At 44.8% G+C, this 22,146-nt stretch overlaps 3 protein-coding genes across 8 annotated transcripts in view; all 3 read left to right on the top strand.

Annotated features, from left to right (window-relative positions):
• The first annotated feature begins 1,497 nt into the window (after nucleotides 1-1,497).
• On the top strand, nucleotides 1,498-9,408 carry ADAP2 (ArfGAP with dual PH domains 2). The gene is made up of 10 exons (XM_042802360.1): nucleotides 1,498-1,682; nucleotides 2,877-3,007; nucleotides 3,628-3,719; nucleotides 3,852-3,937; nucleotides 4,270-4,379; nucleotides 5,046-5,192; nucleotides 5,892-5,975; nucleotides 6,349-6,411; nucleotides 7,701-7,778; nucleotides 8,387-9,408. The coding sequence occupies exons 1-10, from the start codon at nucleotides 1,589-1,591 to the stop codon at nucleotides 8,603-8,605; spliced, it is 1,104 nt and encodes a 367-aa protein (XP_042658294.1). The 5' UTR covers nucleotides 1,498-1,588; the 3' UTR covers nucleotides 8,606-9,408.
• A 92-nt stretch (nucleotides 9,409-9,500) lies between these two features.
• Nucleotides 9,501-17,506, top strand: RNF135 (ring finger protein 135). Its single transcript, XM_033002291.2, has 6 exons — nucleotides 9,501-11,279; nucleotides 12,279-12,365; nucleotides 12,916-13,107; nucleotides 14,323-14,482; nucleotides 15,794-15,895; nucleotides 16,758-17,506. The coding sequence occupies exons 1-6, from the start codon at nucleotides 10,926-10,928 to the stop codon at nucleotides 17,291-17,293; spliced, it is 1,431 nt and encodes a 476-aa protein (XP_032858182.1). The 5' UTR covers nucleotides 9,501-10,925; the 3' UTR covers nucleotides 17,294-17,506.
• Nucleotides 17,507-17,623: 117 nt separating this feature from the next.
• The window catches only part of RHOT1 (ras homolog family member T1), a 28,558-nt gene continuing 24,035 nt past the window's right edge, over nucleotides 17,624-22,146 (top strand). For all 6 annotated transcript variants that reach the window (XM_033002286.2, XM_033002284.2, XM_033002289.2 and 3 more), the window contains exon 1: nucleotides 17,624-19,231. In XM_033002286.2, the coding sequence (XP_032858177.1) occupies nucleotides 19,195-19,231 (37 nt within the window). In that variant the 5' untranslated portion in view covers nucleotides 17,624-19,194. The remainder of the gene's footprint in view (nucleotides 19,232-22,146) is intronic.

Here is a 22,146-nt window from a genome sequence, read left to right as displayed (position 1 = left end):
GAGTAATACAGAAAAAAGCAGTTAAACCTCAGGCATCTTCTTGCAAATATGTGCTGTATTAATACTAATGCACAGTAGAAGTAGGAGGATGGAAGGATCCCTTTACAAGCAAGGTGTATCTTGCCAGATGAGGGCTGGGAAGGACAGGCGGGTCCCTTGCAGGTTGAAGAAAGATGCTGAACCTCAGTTATTGGAGTATGACACTAAGAAGAATTGTGGGGCTACTGACCAATGCTGGGTTTTTTCAGTAATGCATTTATATGTTTTCTGGAATATAAAAAGCCATTTTGCAAATGTCACACAGATCCTCTCTTTTATTTTACAGGATTTGTAAGGACATCCCCAAAAATTAAGCTAGTAGTAGATCTTCAATGTATGGCTTGCAAGAAAACTACCTCTGGGGAAAATTAAACCCATGTTTACATTCTAGTATCCAAGAGTTCTTAAAAGGCTGAAAAGAGAGGTGTTACATAGGTAGCTGAATAGCTCAACTTTTCAGATATTCTTCTGCTATTTCATGACTTCACAATATTTAAAAATAAATAATACAATGCTATTTAGTGCCTAAAAAGATGTAAAAAATGTTTCAGTACTTTCAACTGAAAATACATCTCTAGTTCAGTACTTTGTCATCTGCAAAATAAGTAACTACACTGTTTTTACAAGATTATACATGTACTTTATAAAGGAATAATTGCATGTTATAGTACACTATAGTAATGCAAGTTATGCAAATTAAGTTTAACCCCAAACTAGTAAAAGAAAAAATATTTGAATACCTCTGAATCTATTTCTGATTTAATTAACCTTCTTGAAAATCTTTTCTTCATCTTAAATTACTCCCTTTTTCTTTTCTTAGATAAACTGCATATTAAGTCACTGACTTTTTGCCAATTGCTTTATCTTGAAAGAGGGACATTTTCGTTAAGATTTGCAGATCCTAAAATGCAGTTTTCCCTGTATCGAGTTATGCTGACAGGTTTTTTTCCTCACACCCCTCTGCTGTGGCGCAGCTCCTCAGATGCTGTCGGGTGGCAGAGCTCCGCTGAGGGCAGCGTAACTCGCCTGCTCTCCGGGGTACCAATGCTGTGATCCATGTCTGGTGACCGGATGCCGTTCTGTTATGCAGCAGGCTTTTTAAAACTATGTTTTTAGAGGCAAACCTGAGGGGGAGTTGAGGCAAACCTGTCGGTGCGTAGATGAGCCCTCCTGCTGGAACCAGGGCTCTCAGCGTCGGATTTTCAGCGCAAAAACTCCTAACCTGGCGGGGGAGGTCTGTCCTAGCTCCACTCAGCGCAGCGCAAAGAAAAGCGGCGGCTCCCCTCGCTGTAACGAGCGGTGGGACGAGCTGCCCGGCCGTTACCGACCCGTCTCGCCCGCAGCAGCGGGCAGAGGGACGGGCGGGCCCTGGCGCGGGGGGCCGGGGCCGCCCCCGGGGGAGGCGGCCCGAGGGGCGGCTCAGCAGCTCCCGCCCGGGGCGGCGGGAGGGGAAGGGGCGCCCCGCGGCGCCGGGGCCGCGCTCCAGTTCCTCATTTTCCTCCCGGGGCTGAGCTTTCCCGCAGAGCTCCGCGCCGAGAACCGAGCGGCGATGATGGACCGCGACCGCAACAAGACGCTGCTGCTGGAGCTGCAGAGGGCCGCCGGGACCGGCAACGACCGCTGCGCCGACTGCGGGGACCCAGGTAAGGCGGGCTCGGCCGCGCCGCAAGCTCCGCTCCCCTCGCACCCCCGGGCCCGCCCGGCGCGTTTCTGACAGAAAAGTGGGGGTGAGGGAGGAGCCGGCCGGGCCCTTCGGGCCGTGCTGCCGGCCAGGTGTCTGTCCATCCCTGCTCAGCCTCCCGGCGTGTCGGTGTCTTCACTCCCGCTCCCGAAAGCGGGGCCCGTCGTCTCACCCGCCACCTCAGGTACCACAGAGGCGGGAGTAGGCAGTCCAGCTCTCGGGGGTGGCCGTTCAGGTGGGACCCTGCGGGGTTGGCGGGCTCTAGGCGGGCAGGACGCGGCTGTCCCCTGCCAGGCCAGGCCGGGAGTGGTGGTGGGAACCCCACGGGGGTGAGGAGAGGACAGCGTGGGACAGGAAGTGGCCTCGGCACACCAGCAGCTTTCCCGGAGTTATTTGTAGACAGAGCACAAGGCCGGAGGACGAGAGCGCGTGGGGTGGCTTTCCAGCTCTGGGGGGAACGGCTCTGCACTGGGGTTGGCGCAGAGGAAGGCACCGAAGAGCCTGCTGGAAAGCCCACGCTGGGCTGGCACCCCGCGCTCGGGCGAAGTGGGAGTCAGCCTCACCGAAGGGAACAGTCAATCAGTAGCCAACAGCAGCTGGAAGAAAACGGCAAGTAGCTTCTGCTTGATGTGATAAGGGAGAAGTGGAGGACAACATGGTGAAAGCAGCAGCCCAAGGAAATGGTCTTGCCAGAGCACTCGGAATGCCTCTATGCATCAAACTGTCAAGGCCACTTCAGGGGATGCAGCAGCAGGCAAGAGCAGGAGCTTTTGTGGGCAGTGGAGTCCTCACTCTAGGTGGTTGTACTTTCAGTAGTACTCACTGTCTGCAACACCCTTCCATTGTTAACAGCAGCTTTTCATGCTGAACTAATAATTAGCTGAGCTTTTACATCACCACTCAGCTGCCTGCACAGTCATATTAATTTTTAAACAAATAGTCGCTGAAAGAGCCTGAAAATGCAGGGGCTGCATTCTTCATTGGGGAAAGCAGGTGCTGTTCCTCTGAACACAGTGAAGTGACAGCCGTAAACAATTGGGTGGGATTTGATGTATTATGTGTGAAGCCTGGACTGTGCATCAGATGTGCTTTTTTGCCCTTGCCAGTGGCTGTGCCTTTTCCCATGTATTAGTTCATTCTTTGTGTTTGTATCTAGATCCAGAGTGGGCTTCTTACAAACTTGGAATATTCATCTGTTTGAATTGCTCTGGATTCCATCGCAATCTTCCTCAAATCAGCAGGGTCAAATCACTTCGGCTTGACTTCTGGGAGAATGATCTTATAGAGGTACAGAAGAAAAAGCAGTAATTCACTTACTTTTCTCCACATTTCATCATAGCCTCCTCTGCCTCATAATTCTTATGTTGTCCACCATGGACAGAGGAACAAAGCCACACAGAGCCAAGTTAACTCCATGGGTAACTTTAGGGGTTTTTTTAATGATCTACTGAAATTACACTGACAGGTGATCATGTTTCTAACAGCCTGCAGTGTGGTTTTTTTTTTAATAGCACACAGTAACTCCTCATTGTGGTTTAGAAGCCCACAGATATTTCCAGACAGTATGTTCTATTCAGTAATCAAGATACCCTTCTTAAATGTTCATTCAGCCTCTCATCTTTCAATTTAATTTTCATTTTCTTTCGTTCTTTTAGTCAACAACCACTGTCTTGTGTTCCTTCCCATCTGGTTCAGTACTGTAAATACTGAAAAAGGCTCAGCCACCTAAAAAGTGCGAACTATAGTGCCAAGGGGAATTTATAAACATATCTAGAGATGCAGTGAGAGTTATGGTAAGACTGAGCAAAAAGCACAGTAGTCCCTTTGATACAAGTTTAATTTTATGTTCATGACATGGTATTGATTGTGTAGTTACACACCTAACTGTAGCTCATTTTGTATTTCAGTTTATGAAGAAGCATGGGAATCTCTGTGCCAAAGCTAAATATCAGGCAAAGGTCCCTCCCTACTATTACATCCCCCAGTCCTGTGATTGCTTGTAAGTTGACGGTGTATTCACTGCTACAGACCTTAACAGCTATTGAACTACTGCTTTCCTCTACAAGTCTCTGGTTGGTTGGTGAAAATAGAGTAGAGGCAGATCAGCTTTATCCATGTTTTCCTCTTTCAGGGTTTTAAGAGAGCAATGGATTAGAGCTAAATATGAGCGTGAGGAATTTGTTGCCACCCGAGTCTGCCAAGATCCTTGTTCTGCAGGTAAAAGTTAGGATTGTCAGGGAAAAAGTGTTAGCCTTAAGGCCAACAGCACAGTGTTCTGTTTGCAAGGTCTTTAAGGTTGGCTTGTCATATTTGAACTGCTGAGTGTGCAGGCCTTGCTTTGAGAAGAAGCTCCTAAGAAGAGGCACTTAGACAAGTGCAATAGTGTATTCAGATCTTACAGTTCTCTAGATCTCCACTATTTTTTTTCAAATGAGATGAAAATTCTCAGATGGAGAAGAGACTTGAAACTCTGTGCACATCACTGTTTAGATAAACAGTCTTGCTATTGTGCTGCCCTTCTCTGACACTTACCTTGGTCCGATCTGCAGGTAGCCATGAGGGATTCCTCTGGAAGCGTGGGCGGGAAAGCAGACACTTCCAGAAGAGGCGATTTCTCCTATCAGCAAGGGAAGGGGTGATGAAGTACTACACCAAAGAAGTGAGTTCCTCAGCCAGAGTTGGCTGTAGGTAGCTGGTCAACATTCATCCTCAGACCCTGCTCTTCACTGGCAAAAAACAGCATAAATAGCTTTGTCTCTAGTTTTGCAGCCAGGCCAGCCTGTGTTTGGAGGAGCCCAGATGTTTCCCCATTAATATATGTGGTATCTTAGGCAAATGTTCTTTTGGATTTAGGCCTTTTCCTCATCCCTTATCTTACCCCTGCAGCCTCCGTTTGCTTAGTGAACAAAGGAAATAGATACTGACAGTTGAACAGAAAGATGAAGAAGAGATCTGCTAGCAGCTGTTACCTCTTATATTACCAAAATATTCTCATCAACCACTGCAGCGTCATCTTCAACATGTCTCTCTTCTGGGGGAGAGTGTAGCTAGTTGTTCTCCAACTATGAGGCTGAAGATAGAACCCATCCCTTGCAATTCAGACACATCCCTCTCAAATAGCAACCCAGTATTTGTCAAGGGAGTCACTCTTTGTAAGTGATTTTACGTAGCATGTAATTAAGGCTTTATATTTTAGGTATATCCAATATTCAAATATTTTAGGATGTCTGCTTTCTCTTCAGAGGTATCTAGTTCTCACAGCTAATCTGTCTTCCATTACCTTCCCTGAGAGCACTTTAATACAGTGATGCTTTTAATTTCACAGTCCAGAGGTCCAAAAGCCATTATCAGCATTGAGAATCTGAATGCAATGTTCCAGACAGAGAAAATTCAACATGCTCATGGGCTGCAGATCACATACAAGACAGATGGTCAAACAAGGAACCTTTTTGTCTATCATGAAAGTGGAAAGGTGAATACCATGGAGATTTTGGAATAAGCAAGATGCTTAGATGTTGGATCCATACTTTGGAAGAGATACCCTGCTTCTGCAGGATCTGGGTTTATTTGAACTCACTATGACTTGTAGAATATAGAAAGATGCAGAATTTGACACTAATAACTGTAACACCTTGCTCCTGTTCAGTTGGGGCATATATTCAACTTCACACCCTGAACAGTCTTAAGGCTTCAGTGGGGCACGTATGTAAATCTCTATAAGGTAACTGTTTCATGGTTTTATACAGTTCTGCGGTTATACTCTTTGAAGCCTTCTTGACACACATAGGAAATACTGTTCTGCATTATTTCCAAGCAAACAATGATAATTTTAAGAAGTATCTCTATGGGTTTTGTTAGATTACTGTTTCTTCCCTTGCCATAATTCTCATGTCTTTCCAGGTACAAAGGTTTTAAAATAATCTATAACTGAATCAACTGAAAAAGCCTGTGTACACAGACTTGGGTGCCTGTCCATGGGGCATTTTTTAATTGTTTTAGAGGCTCAGTGGTTTTAGGTTTCTGGGACAAGTCACTGACTCTCTGCCCCTTGGGGAGAAAGTAAATCTTTGCAAAGAGGTCACAAGGAAGGGGAAAGGCATTTTGGAGAAGCAGCACTGTTGCTCCTTTTTGTTACTCTTGTCTTTATGTTTGTATTTGCTATTTTCCCTAGGAGATTGTTGACTGGTTCAATGCCATTCGGGCAGCACGCTACCATTATCTCAGAACAACTTTCCCAACTGTCCCAGAGCCTGAGGTGAGAACTGAACAGGGCCTGAAGCAGCCTATGCAAACATAGCATGAGAAAACATTTTCTCACTACTTATCCCAGAGTCAGGTGCTCAAACAGCAGCCTATGGGTCATGGGAATGGACAGAAGAGGTAGAAGGAAGGGCCACAATGGATAACATGCATGACGTAGTCAACATTTAAGGCCTAAAAGTCTCCATGTGGTCCTTATAAAGTCTGATCTTTCAAAAAGCTTATGTTCCTTCTTATTTCAGACTTCCCTTTACTGAGCAGCCAAAAAAAACCCAGACCCCAAAAGCCAAAATTGATGCTTAACTTTGACAGAACAGGAAAGCAAGCTTGAATGAGACAGACTTTATTTTTCGTTTCTGTTCTTCTAGCTCATACCCAGGATCACAAGAAATTATATTAAAGAAGGATATATGGAGAAAACAGGACCAAAAGTAAGTGCATACTTATCAGTACACAAACAGGATTATTGCAGTTGGAGACTATTTTATAATTCTGTGATGTTTACTAGTAGACAATTTGTTGAGTGACTATACGCTTCCTGGGTTGATAAAGACATTATATTCAAGGCTGTTGTGTTCCTTGCGGTCACGTTTTATTTTGTGTGGAAAATAAGATTGGGAAGAAGAATGCTTCTTGGAGAGTAAGCAAGATGGATTAGCTGGCAGTGGGTGTGCAAAGTCCTGTTATGCAACACTAAATGGATTGCTGTATCTGCTAACTGTAGTTCTAGAACTGCAGCTCCTGCTAGAACAGAACATCACATGCTGACTCCCCTACTTCCCTGTTTCTCTTAAAATCGGTAGCACATAAGTCACATCTGCTTATAGCAACAAAAGTATGATTGAGCAGATTCTCCACAGTAAAGCCTATGGTTTGGTTTGTTTTTTTGTGGGAAAGTGTTTGGGCCACTACTCCTTGGAATAGGAAAGGGAGATTTCAGGCACTGCTGAAGGAGGAGATAAAAATCTGAGGTTTTGTTTGAACACTGCCACTTCTTTCCTTACTCTCCTCTGAGTGAGCCATGAGCCAAAGTCCCATTAAACAGTTCAGTGGTGTAATGCTGATACTGAATGTGCTGGAGATTTGGCCCAGCTCAGTGCTAGTGTCCCAACACATCTTCCTTCAGCTACCTGCACACAACATACTCACAGCAACAAGGATGAAAGATTGTGTCTTTTTCTCCTGAGGCCTAAATTCAGCTCAAACTGAAGTGAGCCCTAGAAGAGGACCCTTCAGTTCAGCATGGAGCAATTAATAGCTCAGTGAATGACGAGATGAGTGTAGTTGATGGAACTAGCACTTTAAAAAAAAACTACCATTGTGTATCCTGCAATGCTAGGGACAACCCCCCAAACCAAAATGGTGGAAATTGGTTGCATGCTGTCCTCATTATTGCCACTGGCTCGGGGATCGTTCACTGCACTGCTTTCGAGTAATCCATTTGCTGCAACTTTCTTAATCCTGATAATTTCATCACTGGTAGGACCAAACTTCCCTGCCTTACCCAAGGGATTGTCATTGAAGGCAAATCTCCAGCGTGGAACCAGGAAGAAGGGAGCTGAGGGCTGCACACAGCAGTGACTCACCCATTACGAGTTATGGGGATGAATTAAATTGAACTCAAGCTCTGAGTCATTTAAGCAGTTCAGGGATCTGCCTTGAATAGGCCAAACTCCCCTGGGGACTTGGTCTTTAAAGAACTACTACCATCTCCTTGCAGCAGAAGGAGGCCTTCAAGGTGCGTTGGTTCTGCCTGGATTCTCAAGACAGGAACCTGATGTACTTGAAAAATCCACTGGTAAGAGAAGTGTTCTTTGCTTTTCCACAAGCCCCTTTGTGCAGTTGGGTGGGGAGGAAGGGTCTGTTCTCATCCAGCTCTTCCAGTGGCTGCACAAGACTGAAGCAGGCTCAGCCTCAAGAGCTCATCTCCCTTGTCAGTGGATCTCTGAAGCTGAGCTGTTTGGGATCTCTGGCCCTTACAGTGGCTGTGAGAAAAAAATCTAAATCTTTTCAAAGTAGTTCCAACTGCCTGTAGCGTTTATGCCCACTCTCTCCCAACCCTGTTGCCGTTATGCCTGTAACCGTAGGCAAGATGAACGATATACCAATAACAGGGGCTTGACAGCTCCAATATCCTGCTTCCTAGCACTGCTCTAGCCACAAGAATATCGTTCCTCGCTCCTTCTGAATACCCAACAACCAGGACTGTAAGGGTTAGTCCCTACCTTCTTCTGAGAATGCCCATGAGTGTAAAAGAAACTCTGGTGTGTTTCCTGCTGCCTGTCACCAAATCGGTGGCCCCTTCACGCATCTCCAGTTCCTGTTCCATGTCAAAGGATAGAACAGTGTCTGCTGGAGTTGCGCTGTCCACTGGCTAATGGCTGTCTTCTGCTTCCTTCTTTCTAGGATGCATTTGCACAGGGCCAGGTTTTTATTGGAAGGATGGATGAGGGATATGAAGTACGAGCTGGCTTGCCCCAGGGAGTCCGAGTGAAGAAGAGGAAACCAGCAATCACTGTGGTCACGCCAGTGAGAGAGTTCGTGTTTATATGTGAGAACGACAGGGAGCAGAGGGAGTGGATAGATGCCTTAAATAGAGTCATTGCCCAGCCTTTGACTGGTTAAGACTAGCACTGAGTTCGGGTGAGCTGCACTTCCTGGGCTCTGTTCAGCATTGCTCTGTGGACACTTTCTGTTGGCAAGGATGGTGCTCAAGGCCCTGCAGGTACTTGTACAAAGGGCTTTTTCCTTCAACAGCCACAGGCACAGGAAGGGTGGCAACAGAGAAATGAGTAAGGGGGGTGCAGGTATTCAGAAACTATCTGTGCCTCTGCAGAATCTTGCATGAAGTGCCTTCTCTCTTCCTGCCCTTCTGTGCTTTTGAGCAGAGGATGCCTTCCTAGGCATCCTAGGGATGAATCATCCAGTGTTGTCTTATGGAAAAAAAAACAAAACAAAGTCAGTGGAGAACATCTGACCCCAGAAGGGCTGGCATGCATTTCCTTGAGGACTCCTGCAGGTGCTGTTATACCAGCTCTTCCTTTTCTTGCCTTGGTCTGATGTCAGAAGGAGTCCTCTACATCCTGAAGGATGTACCTGACAATCCAGCCAGTGGCATATATCCTGTCAGTGAATGGGGTCATCTGTTACACAAGTACATAGGGACAGGGACCAATAGGCAAAGACTTCGTCTTCTATCAGGAAGATGCAAGCTATCCGGTTGGATAGATCTAAGACACCAATTCATGCTGGAGTCACTGGATGTCTGTCTCAGGGAGGAGCAGAGTCAGGCAGCTACATTCCACCTGGCTGCAGCTCCTGTCCAGATAGGGACATGGTTGTTTTCAACAGAGTGGGTTTAATGGCTTTTACAGTGTTACTTCTCTGGCACAGCAAAAAATAAAAGTCAGGTTTGAAGGATACTGTAATGGAATCACTCTAATGACAAATACTCCTAGCTCCTTGCTTTCGACAGTTTCTGCTGTTTGACTTTTTTATGAGTGGCAAATCCAACATGTGAAGACCAGATTCTTCCAAAGCAACCCCACATAGTGCCCCAGCAAACACATCATGAGTACAGGATGAACATATGCTTATCTGTCTCACCTCTTAAAAAAAACGCTGAAGTTTAATGAGCTTGATTAGTCTGAGCATTGAAAGGCAGAAACTAGTTTTAAAAGTGTTACCTTCAGTGACTTGCTTGAAGACACTCAATGAATGGGGGCCAGCACTGGAAGCGGAGGGTGAGTGCCCCCTGATCAGGTACCACTTAATCCATTCTCTGCAGGAAGTGATGAAGGTTTGCATTGGCTGATACAGTGCACTGAGTATTTTATTGTCTCAAGACCAAGTCTGAGATTGGTTCTACCAAGCAGCCAGTCATTCAGATATTATTGTTTTTCAGATAGCCTTAGTCTGCAAATCAAGAGGAAGTCTTGCAGACTCAGTTTCTGGTAAGGCTTCCACCTTTTGCTGAGAATTGCCAGCCAGTCGTAGATACCCAAAATAGTTCTCTTCTGCAGAAATGAGGAAGTGCCAATACTTGCAAGGATTAGCAAAATTAACTGAGTGTGTGTGTGTGTCCCCAACAGTGTAGGAGAATTGAGTTAGAACATCAGTCTGCCTGTCTCAGCCAGCTCATCACCATCCAACCCTGAGCAATATGCAGCAGTTTTGCTTGCTGATACGCTCCCATGAACTTCCCTGTGTTCCCACTCTCTCTCCCCATGCAACCTGATTTATGCTCACATGCTGCTTCAGCAAATCTTTTTAACAACCTAATCCTGAAGCCCTTGAAATCAACAACAAAGTGCCTTCTGACATGTACGAGTAACAATGTCAGTCTTTGTTTGGTTTGACATATGTTGTTATTTTGAGATGAATTGAGTAACCCAGGATGACCTCAGAAGAGTTCAGTCCATCCAATAGCCTAAACTTCACGTGGATCAGGCTCTGCAAGCCACACTGTGCCGTGCTGCTTGCTCTGCCGGATGGATCACTAGACCATCCATGTCAGCAACTGATATGACTTGTTACAAAGCTGGGAAATTTTCTCTGCAAGTGAAATCGTGCAGTAACAGCAACTTTTTTGGAAAGTCAATAAGTCAGGGCCGGGTCATGGAGAGCACTGCGTCACAGTTCCTCTCTACAGTCAACCCAAGCCCTCGAGACCAAGTCGCCAGTAGGAGAGCTGGGCCAGTACTGGGCTTTCTGGCTGGCGTGGGGAGCTCCCCGGCTGAGCGGCGGTGGGGCACTACCCCAACCCGGCACCGCGGGCTCCCGGGGAGCAGGTATCGGAGCAGGTTTCGGAGCAGAGTCGCCCGGCCCCCCGCCCCCGCCCGTCCCGGCGCCCTCCCGGCCCTCGGGCACACGGCAGGAACCCGGCGGCGGGCGGGAGGAGCTGCCCGCGGGAAACGAAACTCAGCCGCCCGCTCCGCCCCGGACCATGGCTGCTGCTGCTGCCGTCGACCTCGAGCGGCTCCTGGGCGCCGTGGACCTGAGCTGCGCTTGCTGCCTGCAGCATTTCACGGAGCCCGTGCGGCTCACGGGCTGCGGCCACAGCTTCTGCCGGGCCTGCATCATGGAGTACTGCAAGGGCAGGCAGCGCGCCGGCTGCCCGCTCTGCCGGGAGGGCTTCGAGCTGAAGGACCTGCGGCCCAACCGGGAGCTGGCCGCTCTGGTGAACCTACTCCTGCAGGAGGTGAAGGAAGCAGAGTTGGAAACACAGGAGGAACCCAGACCCTCCGCAGCTGTTGCCTGCGACGCCCAGAGCTCAGCGGGGCGGCGACCTGGGGAGAAGGTACGGCCGGAGGCAGCGCGGGGCTTCTCCCCGCGACCCACCCCCCCCCCCCGGGACAGACAGACAGACAGACAGACAGACAGACACACACACACACACACACACACACACGGATAGCCCGGGGCTCCTCCCCGCGAACCCCCAGGGACGGACACCCCCCCCCGGGACGGACACCCCCCGGGACAGCCCGGGGCTCCTCCCCGCGACAGCCCCCCAGACAACTCCGGCCACGATTCTAAATACTTCACCAGGATCATGATCGGGGGGACGTGGCTAGGATTGAGTGAACTTTATCTTTCTTTTATTTTCGCTCCTCCCTTCCCCCCCCCCCCCCCCCCCCCCCCCCCCCCGGGTACTGTGCATTTCCCATGCTAATAAGAGCAGTGTCGTAACGGTATCCTGTATGTTGAGCTAGGTTGAGCTGAAGCACTGTTTGGGGTTCATTGGTGGTGTCTGATACATTGAGGGCTGCATAGCTGCATTAAACTGTATGTATTCAGCTGACGGACCATAGTAATAACTGTTCTTTGTGGTGGGTGTTCTTTATTGCACCAACATAGCACTGGAGACTCTTGAAAGGACACATAACATTATTTTACAGTGCTACAGCTCCACCCAGCTGAATGGCACAAAATTGGACTGGTTCATTATCTAGATCTCTGCTTAAAATAACTCCTAGACTTGGAGGAGTTAAGAAAAATCTGTTGATCTTCATTATTTTAGCACATGTATCTAAAAAAAATCTTTTGCAGTCTCTGCAGTCAAGCAAAGAGCTGAAGCTCATAATTATATTTGAACATGTAATTGATGACTGTTGCATGTTGACTTCATTGTGACTATTCCCACTCAGAATTGATTACGTCTTCCAGACCCATTCTCAATGAGTCCAGTGCTTAACTAATATCAGTCATGCAGGGATTTTTATTATCCTGCTGTTTAACCTAGTCATGCATTCTTTGAGGGTTATATAGATAAATGGTCCAATGTGTCACTTTAAAGGAAGAAGAGATATGGGACATCTCCAAGCAACTGGAAGTGACTGCTGAGACCATCCACCTCTTGAGGAAAGATCTCAGTAAAACGAAGGTACACGCACTGTACATTAATTACCTGCAGTTAACTTATGTTCTCACTGCTACTTGAGGATGTGCTTGCCTCCAGAGTAGCCTTCCAGCCCAGGGCAGGAATCTGCCTACTTGTTTCCTTCTTTTCTTGTCAGAGCTCTGTTTTTGTTGTTGAGAATGAACTGTGGTACCAGCTGTATGAAGTCTGTCGTGGCTGGCACAAAGGCCACTGGAGTCATGCACTGTTGCCTTTTTCTGCCTACCTCTCGAGTAGCCTCAATGTTTCTGGTACTCTTAGATGCAAAATGCAAATTGTAAAGAGGGAATATTGATCTTTCTAAGTAGTCAAGCAAAGACTGTTGGCTATAAAATAGTCAAGATCCTTAACATGGCCAAAATCTCATTGCAGGTAATGCAGGATAATATAAAATATATTTTATTCCTTTGAATAGAGGTAGCTGTTTCTGGTCTGCAGGGGTCAGTCAAAGAGCATGTTAGATGGAGCAGTAGGTTCTCATATTCCAGACATCTTTTCTAACAACACAATGAACTCCATGTTTTCTGCCTTTCAGGAATATGCATCTCAGATCAAAAGTCAGATTACTAAAGATTTCTGTTGCATGAAGGAATATGTTGAAACACAGGAGAGAAACACACTGAGGTTCATTGAACAAGAGCAAAAAGCAACTCAACAGAAAATTGAACAGACCATTCACCAGCTCTGTGTTGAAATGAACAGGCTTATAGACATCAAAGCCCAAATAGTAAGTGATGAAATTAAATGGCAGAATATAAGTAGAAACTCTTAAGCTAAATGTCTTGGATAGCTGAACAGTTTCAGGTCCCCACTGCACTGTTCTCAGTAGATACCATTCCACAGACATTGCTGTTACTAGGGAAAGTTTGGAGTGAGAAATTCAGAGGGAAAAAGTATGTGAAAAGGCATAGGCTAGGGATGCAATTCAGAACTAGATTTGTTCCAAGGACATTGGTGAGCTGGAGTGAAGTGGGGACTGCATTGCTTAAATCCAGTCCTGAGTCAAATCTAAAGTTAAGATAAGTTCCTTTATTATCTTTTTATATTCCAGGATATGTATATACACATAGGTATGCAAGTTAAGAACCCACAAAGTTATTTTAACAACTGTATTGGGGAAAATATGTTAAGGGCTCTCAAAATAGGCGGTTAACGCACTTTAAATTCTGCAGAGCCCATTTTGATGTTGAAAACAACAATTCCAATGATGCAAATTAGCTAGCAAGAATTTGGAGTGAGGCTCACTGGGTGTGATGGAGCCAGGAGACAGAAGTGGGCTTCCAGGCCAAGGTGCAGGGGCCTCCACTGGAATTCACCTTGTGTAACTATTTATATCTGATCCAGAGTCCCCCTTATAGGCAATGAAGAGAAACAGGTATCGCTAGAGCATGAGTCATCTGGCCTACTTGAGACGCCTACCTGCAAATGGCATCAATCAAGCCTGCAAAAGGCCTGTTTCTTTCTACAAACTAGAAAGACAGACTAAGAGAACAACCTCACAAGTAATTTCCACAGTTTCTAAATTTAGGCAAATGAGGTTTACCCTTTTGTGGGTATTTCATGCTAGATCTCATATTAATACATTTTAAAACTTTTGGTTCATGTTCTAGAACAAGAAGAAAGATTCAAGAGAGAAAGTTTGTATATATATATGTATACTTAAGGACATTATAATATATATAAGAAAATTCAGTGCCATTCTTAGTTTTCTTGGGGAAAACATATTATTTTATATTAAGAATAAACTATCCTTCCTTATTTTCTGTAAAATTTCTAGTTTTTTCAGATAACTATCCTACAAAGTAAGCTCTCAGTACAGAGAGTAAGATTTTAGAGAGATCACTGCTGTTCTTCTACTGGCTTTATGATATAATCTGATATGCTAGGTGAAATAACTGCTATTGTTTACATCTTTCTCTTGATTCTTTTATGTCATTGTTAGAATAATTTACCTGAGAAACATAGGTACAAAGGGTCACCTTCAACAATGGATAAAATTACACTTGATGAAAAACTTAATGGGGTCAAAACTGCTGTAGAAGATCTTAAGAGAAAGTTGGAAATTTTACTTTTGGAGAAGTATGCTCGGCAGTTCCCACCAGGTGAGTTTCCTTTTTTTTGAAATCTCTTTTTTCAGAGGGATTGTATCTAGCAGGGTCCTGCATATGACCCCCCTCAACCCAGTCCCTTGCATGGGAGTGTTGAACTGCTGTAATTTGACACGACATAAACCCCACAGTAAAGATTTGTATAAAAGAACCATTCTTACAAACAGGTAGGTCTGTAACTTCGGAAAACAAAACAAAAACTTGAGTGGAAACAGGTGTGCATGTGTGTGATTATTATAAAACCCCTTTCAGTTTTGGAGACAACATGATTTTTTTGTACTTCTTTCATGGGAGCCCAAAAGAAAAGAGCTGACTGACATGCAGATGAGTACTGGAGCATGAAATATAATCCAGTTAAATATATTTTTTTTAAATACAGTAATATAACAGCAAAGTCTTTGCTAAGAGGAGACATAAAATTCCCTCCCACCAAAAGCTGTGTCTAAGCAAAAATTTATATCTGGTGTTGCCTTTGCAATGGCGTTCTCCTTCCAGCACTGTCTCTCTGCTGTGGAAAGACCACTGAGTGTTTCTGAGAGCAATTTAAGACTGACCTAAAGCCCCACTGTCACTGAGGGGCAATCCTCCCCTTCCCTCCCCTTCCAATACTACCTGCACTGGTTCTCAAAAATGTCAGGTACTTAATCATATTTTTACCTCAGGGTATTTCTATCTCAGTCATTTCAGCAAATGAGTTTACAGCTTTGCTCCACAATAATTTTTACTAGCAAACCCGAACAACCAGTGGACAGAGCTGGGGGGAAGGAACTTTTAAGGACAGCTTTCATGATAAAGTCAATGTATTATGTAACTATACCAGAAAGTGTCTGCAAATGAGCCTCATAAATATGCACTACAATGTCACAGAAACTTAGAAACTGCTTAAAGCTGTAGGGCTGAATGTCAGGCTTTTTGGTCAGCAATTAGGGTAAAAAATTACTTTGTGCTTATAAAATGCACATGCAAGTAACACAAAAAACCTGATACTCAGAAAAAAAACTAAGAACACTGTAAACACTTTTATGACAGAAACTGGCTTATCTGAATAGAAAGATCCAACTGCTTTACCCATCAGACTTTTCTGACTGCTCCACTCTGACCACACTTAGGGCAGCAGCATACATTTTTAGAAAAAAATGTTTGCCTGCCCATCCTTTGATAATTTATGCATTCAAAAAAGCAACTCTCTTTTGTACTTTAACCACTAGCTAGGTTTATTTTATGTGTGTTTTCCTTTAAAAGCGTAAATATTTCCTATTTACATTTTGAAGGAGTATCTTAACACTTCAATATTTTTGTATTTAGCGCAACCTTCAGACTTATATCAGGAGACAGATGTCTGCTCATTATCTCCAGAGTCTGCAGCTAAAAACCCAGAACCAATCATTTCAAGCCAGTTTTCTCAGTGTAAGTATGCAAGCCAGCGTGACTCTTCAATAACAATATTCAAATGACTGTGAGCCTGTGGATTTTCTGAAGAAAACTGTATTTACAAACATCAGCAAGAGATTTGGCTGTTTACCTGAATCACAAAAATGCAATAAAGTTACCATGAATTAATCAGTTACTGCAGTACAATGCAGTACTATACCTGATTGCATATGCAAGATAAAAAGGATAAGAAACCTGTTTCAGGGAGGTATGTAAGCTGTGTTGTAGCTTGTGCTGGCTGCACAGTCTGAGTTGGTGTATGGGCAGTTACTGCGCCTTACTGATCTTTACCATGTTCAGCCAGAATGACTCCATTTGGTGTCTGAATTCTGCATAATTTTCACAGAAATATTTTTACAGTCAACACACAGTACTACAGCGGTAGCTTAAAACACAAACCCAACGTTTTTGCTGATAAAATATGCAAGAACATGTCCCAGTGAACAGATGACTATGTAAGTGTTATTAAGGTAAGCATCCCATTTATTATTGGCAAAAGGGTAATTTTTTTGTAAGACCGTGGTTAGTAATAAGATCCATCCTGTAGGGTGCTAAGTACCTTTATCTTCCCACTGGAGCGTGTGAGTCTGTCATGGATGTTTACACAATTGTGCTTGTTAAATGCTTCAGTATGCTCAGGATACAGTTGTTAGTGTTTGGTTGAGGATCCTTGCTGATTTGCAGGACTGAACTTTGATTAAGGTTTATAATCATTGGTTTTCACTTCTGTTGTTGAATAGGGATGCACATCCACTGTTGTTTAGGATGCATGTAAACACTGAGGTGATCTGCTTTCCTGTTGCCTGCAGGTGAGAATATTTTCCTTTCTCTCTTGTAGGGGCAGATGATGTGACTTTTGATCTCACAAGAGTTTATGAGCGCTTAGCAATCACAGACCAGAACAGGAAAGTAATGGTTTCCAGCTACCCAACTTACTATGAACCGTCGCCCAACAGATTCTTCATCAGCCAAGTGATGTGTTCGCAGAGCTTCTCTACTGGGTGCCACTACTGGGAAGTAATTACCAAGGACAGTGATGGATGGGCTGTTGGAGTGGCTCATGAAATGATTGGTAAACGGGACAAATTAGGAAGAACAGAGCATTCCTGGTGTGTGGAATGGCTAGGTCCCAAAAAGCAGTTGTCAGCATGGCATTGGAATCAAGAAACCTTATTACACAAGGAGAAACCATTGAAGGTTGGAGTTTTCCTGGAGCTACAGAAGAAGACTGTGTCATTTTACTCCATCACTGACAAAGAAATGCTTTTGCATACTTTTGAAATCAACAGCTCCAATCCTCTTTACCCTGCTTTCTGGTTATATAGTCTAGAAACAAATGGATCTTTAACTTTAAGTCACGCAAACAGGAGATAAAGCCTATTCAGAAAAGTGGCAATTTTGCCGATGACTGCAGAGCTTCTATATAAACTTCAGTGTTCAGCACAGGAATTTGCCATGGAGTGTATAGCTACCCAGGCCTTCCTGGAAATCAGCAGCTGATACTTTGCTCTGCTTTTCTTCGTGCTGTGCTCTGATCTAGCCATACTTCATTAAAGCAACTCCAGTGTATGCTAAAGGTGGTGACCATCCCTGTGGGAGTGAGGTGGATTTCTTAAGCAGCTTTAAATAGTCCCAGGATACTCCTAGGAAGGAATGCTCCAAGGAAGTTCTGAGGCTGGAGATAAACCCTTCACATGGACCTCATTTTCCTACATTGATCCAAAAATTTACAGGAGAACAGATGATGCCATTACATTCTGTCAAGTGAGCTCTCTTTAGAAAGATCTGATTGAGTAAGGAACGTTTAGAGAGCAAAAATGTTGCTGATCTCATGCATGAAAATCTTTCTCTTTAGAGTAGGTACTAAACTACAGGATACTACTAAAATATAGCCTTTGTATTTGAGGACCTGACACTTCAGGGAGGTGTCCTGGAAGAACATTGTCTCATGGGAATCGTATTTTGTTTTAGTCTTGCCCAGTCCAAAGGGTCAGTCCTGGTGGTGGTGTGACCACAGGAATGGTTTTGGAACCAGATGTTTTCAAATATGTTTGTACCAGCTAATAAATCATGTGGTCACTTTATTGCTCTTCTAAAGAGCCAGCAAACAGGACAGTGTCATGGAAAGGACCATCTTTTTTTTGCCAAGCAGCTAGAGGAAGCAAGGTTCTATGAATTTCTTTGCCAGCGTACAAGCAATGTTTCTGACCTTGTTTGTCACATCCTTCTAGCTGTAGGGAGGTCCCTGTTGCCTGTGTCAGGTGAAGGAGCTAGAGCTGAGATCCCGCAAAACCAACTGACAGCTGTATTTCTGAGAGGACCACTGCTTTATGCAGGCAAACTGAAAGCAGAGTCCCCAAGATGCAAAAGCTTTTTCAGAAAGGCAGTGGCTTTCCAGACAGAACAAAATGAGAAGTTTAACGTGAATAAAGCATGTGGGATTCAACTAGCTCATTTAGCCAAATGAAGCTCCGTGGTTTTTAAAGTCATTGACAGAACTGCTGGTAATCTTCAAGGTTACTCTCCTTTGCTGTCACTGAACACTCTGAAAGCACCTTGGACACATTTGTAAGATCCCAGAGGTGTGTGTATCAGCTGCTACAAGACTGAGGGGTAGCGCTCTCTCAGTGCAATGTCTAGCTAATGCCGCTGCCTCTTGTTAAGACTCGGGTGTCATTTCCTGGTCCGTCTGGAAAAAGAACAGTGACAGCATGATGAACTCACTGGGTACCGCTAGTTTTCCACATACAAATTGCGCCGTACTGCCCAGGAGCATTAATTTGTTGTGGTTCGATCATAAATTACCACACAATTTGAAAGGGAGTGCGTTCTCTCGGTTCTGACGTGCATCGGACACATTCACTTGGCTGTAGCACCGCTGCAGCCAGCACCGTTTCACTCCAGCGCACGAAATCCGCACCGCGGCTCCTTAATGGCAGAAAACTGAGTCACCGTCCCAGGGAAGCCCAGAGGGGCACTCGCCCTCCAGCGGGGCACAGCCTCCCGCTCACCCCAACGCGCTGTCCGGGCCGCGCTCCGAGGGCCGGCGATGCAAATCGCCTCAGGGCGGCGCGCGGCCTTCCGCGCCCCGCGCAGCCGCACGCAGGCGCGCGGGCCGCCGCCTAGTTTGTCCCTGGCGAGGCGCCGTAGGCTGCCCGCTCCGCGGGGAGGGGAGGGGGGCTCCGCGGCGTGAGGGGATCCCAGGCCGCAGCCGCACCGCTTCACCCCGCCGAGCCCGATGTGAGCCGCCCCGCGCCGGGGCCAGGAGCGGGGCCATGAAGAAGGACGTGAGGATCCTACTGGTGGGAGAACGTGAGTGCGGGGAGGGACCGGGCCGGCCCTGGGGCAGGGCGGGGGCCGCGGGAGAGCTGGTGTCGCCATGCCGCCGGCTGTCAGACCGTCCTGGTTCTGCGGGGCGGGCGAGTCCCTCGTCCCTGCCCGGGCTCCTTCGCCTTGGGGCGGTGAACCTGGCCCAGGGCGCCCGGGAGAGGAGGGGAGCCCCGGCCCTGCGTTGCTGGCAGAGGTCGGGGTCGGCTGCTCCGTGCCCGCTCCCTGCTCGGGGGCGGCGGCGGGAGGGACGCGCCGGCGGGCCCGGCAGCCCGTGTCGGGGTGTGTGTGTGTGTGTGTGTGTGTGTACGGGCGGGCGGCGGTTCCCGCTCCTCGCCTCCTTCCGCCGGGTACCCAGCTCGCAGTGTGGAAGGCAGTTCGTGGAGTTGGTGCGCTTCTTGGACGTCCCCGGGGATGAAACCGGGATGAAATTCTCGCCTTGTGTTTGGCAACGTCTGATTTAAACTTTTTTTTTTTTTTTTTTTTTTGGAAACCAGACTTAAATCCTTCATATTTACAGGGTTTGGAAATCAGTAGCCAGATGTGCTCCAGCCAGTTATCAGTAAGGTGTTGTGGATTTGTGGCTAGGACACAGGGCCAGGAAGTCCAAATCCCAGCTTCTGCCATTAACTTACTGTATGACCTTGAATAAACAGCACGCACTTACGTGCATGAAGTTACAGAGGGTCTGTGTTTTTTCATGTGTCCCTAAAATTACACCCTTAAGTTCACACTTAGGTACCCAAATAAGTGTCTAGGCTTTTAAAGATAAAGCTTCTTACTGATGTAAATAGCAGCAAGGAGGTTCTGTTTTGTTAGATGGTAAAGTGTCTCACAAGAAGAGAAAACAGTAATTACCAAGTGTTATTAGTAAAATTACTTAATTTTACTGAGAATGTAGTACTGCTGACAAAGCTTTCCTGAGAATTGAGTACCTCATGTATATTTATAGTACAGTTTATGCAGTTATTTTACAGTGTGGATTGGCTCTACATATACTGCCTAGAAAGAACCTCTATGACTTCTTTAGAGAGGAATCTTCAGGGAGATGGTGCTATGCAAAAAGAGTTAATGCATTAAGCTTGTATTTGACTAGTTTTGCAAGATGCGGTTCATTTAGAAATGTATTTGTGCATTTGAATCCTCAGTTTAATTCCTCTTCAGAATATATACCTAATTTATCTTACTTTCTTTTGTAATGGTATGTTGTGAACTTGCTCTCTACAGTGGTTTAAGTACAGGTGTAACAGGTGCTTTGATTTGCAGTTAGGTTCATAATGTGTTCAAGTGAAAATGTCAAAGATACAGGTCTCTTAAATATAGCAACATGCATTACATGGCTCACGTCAGAGATTGTGAGCATCTTTATATTTTTGTTTGAATTGTAATGAACGGAAGGGAGAAATTTGTTTTACAAATTGGTAAACTTGCAGTTATACTGTTAGTGCTGCTTTGTATACATGTCTTTTATATATATTAGTCTGAAACCACAAGTTAGTCTAGACCATGTAATACTTGCTAGATGATAACAGCAGACCATCAGGCTCAGACTGAAATATGTGAAGACTTTGTGTTTTAAGCCTGTTCCAAAACAGCCTTTTTCATCCCCTGTAGTCCACATTTTAGATTTAAGGTTGTTTTAGTCCTAGTATCCATGGTGCAAGCATAATTTTTTAATAGTCAATAATTTTCAGAATATGTTCAGCATGTTATTGTATGCAGCATGACCTAGAAGACTTATATAGGAGGAAAAATAGGAGTTCATTATCACAAAGTGCTGTGATGTTTTCTTCATCCTAGGCAGCTGATATTGTTTGGGCTGTTATTTCTAAGACTATAAACAGAATTGGAAAGGCAAATAGTTGACCTAGATTCAAGCAAAATAAATGAAATCTCTATACTTGAACCAATGGATTTTCATTGGAAAAAAATAAACTCTAGAACACTTGGAAGTGTATCGGAAGCTTATAAATACTGAGTATCTTTACTAACCAGCAGTCCATAATCTTCTATTTTCAGTTCCATAAAATTAATGAGATGAGTCTCTCTATCTGCAAAGCCAACATGTTTTGTCACCATTTCAAATTAAAGCTGACTTAGATGCAAAATACACTGCACTATTTTCAGTAATTATCTCATAACCTGACTATCAGGAAAGTACTTATCTATGGAAATAAGAGAGCTTTTAAATTTCTTTTGATTCTGTCAGGATGAAATTTAAGATGTAGTTTATGCAGGGGGACATCTGGTGGTATAAATTAGGTTTTTAGCTCCTATGAGTATCTTTGATGAAAACACAACCACATTGTTGTTAAGAAACCTGCATCTTACTGCTCTTCAGCTAATACCTCTGGGGAAAACTTTACAACAGTTCTCCCTAAGGAAAACAAAAGTCTTCTTACCCAGGACAACGTTTTTTTTTGCTTTTCATAATTTTGTAGCAACTACTCTTTAACTCACCATGATGAAGAGAGGTTTTTATTTCTGGATGTCAGAAGGTCATTTGTTATTATACCAAAAATAGACTTGGATGAGTTGAATGTTCTTTGACTAGATCATCAGTTCAGTAATACCATTTTCTGCACAAAACCATTTGTACAATTTCATCTTTTCTTCTTCCTCCCATATTCAGAATTATATCAATTAAATAGACAAGTGCAAATGCAGTGATATCAGCAAAGCAACTTCTGTCAATTGGTGACATTTTATATTGTTTTAAGTGGGAACAGTGATGCAGGCTCAGACTGATTGTGAGCAACGTCTTGGTTGATAAAACATGTATGCTAGTGAAGATGCTATACATCCAGGATGAAATAGGTTTTTGCATGAATTGAGGGCTGTCAGAAATATACAATCCCAGATAATATTTGAATCTGAACATTTTGATTTTTAAGAAATGT

The sequence above is a fragment of the Tyto alba genome, unplaced genomic scaffold (assembly GCF_018691265.1).
Source record: "Tyto alba isolate M040663 unplaced genomic scaffold, T.alba_DEE_v4.0 Super-Scaffold_39, whole genome shotgun sequence".
Taxonomy (NCBI): domain Eukaryota; kingdom Metazoa; phylum Chordata; class Aves; order Strigiformes; family Tytonidae; genus Tyto; species Tyto alba.
Note: the sequence above shows the minus strand (reverse complement) of the source record. Positions and strands in the feature narration are given on the sequence as shown.

Coding starts and splice junctions, on each gene's coding strand:
- RNF135 (XM_033002291.2), top strand. CDS start 10,926: ATGGCTGCTGCTGCTGCCGTCGACCTCGAGCGGCTCCTGGGCGCCGTG. Junction 11,280..12,278: donor GGCGGCGACCTGGGGAGAAG/GTACGGCCGGAG, acceptor GTCACTTTAAAG/GAAGAAGAGATATGGGACAT. Junction 14,483..15,793: donor TGCTCGGCAGTTCCCACCAG/GTGAGTTTCCTT, acceptor TTTTGTATTTAG/CGCAACCTTCAGACTTATAT.
- ADAP2 (XM_042802360.1), top strand. CDS start 1,589: ATGATGGACCGCGACCGCAACAAGACGCTGCTGCTGGAGCTGCAGAGG. Junction 4,380..5,045: donor TGAAGTACTACACCAAAGAA/GTGAGTTCCTCA, acceptor TTAATTTCACAG/TCCAGAGGTCCAAAAGCCAT. Junction 5,193..5,891: donor TCTATCATGAAAGTGGAAAG/GTGAATACCATG, acceptor TATTTTCCCTAG/GAGATTGTTGACTGGTTCAA.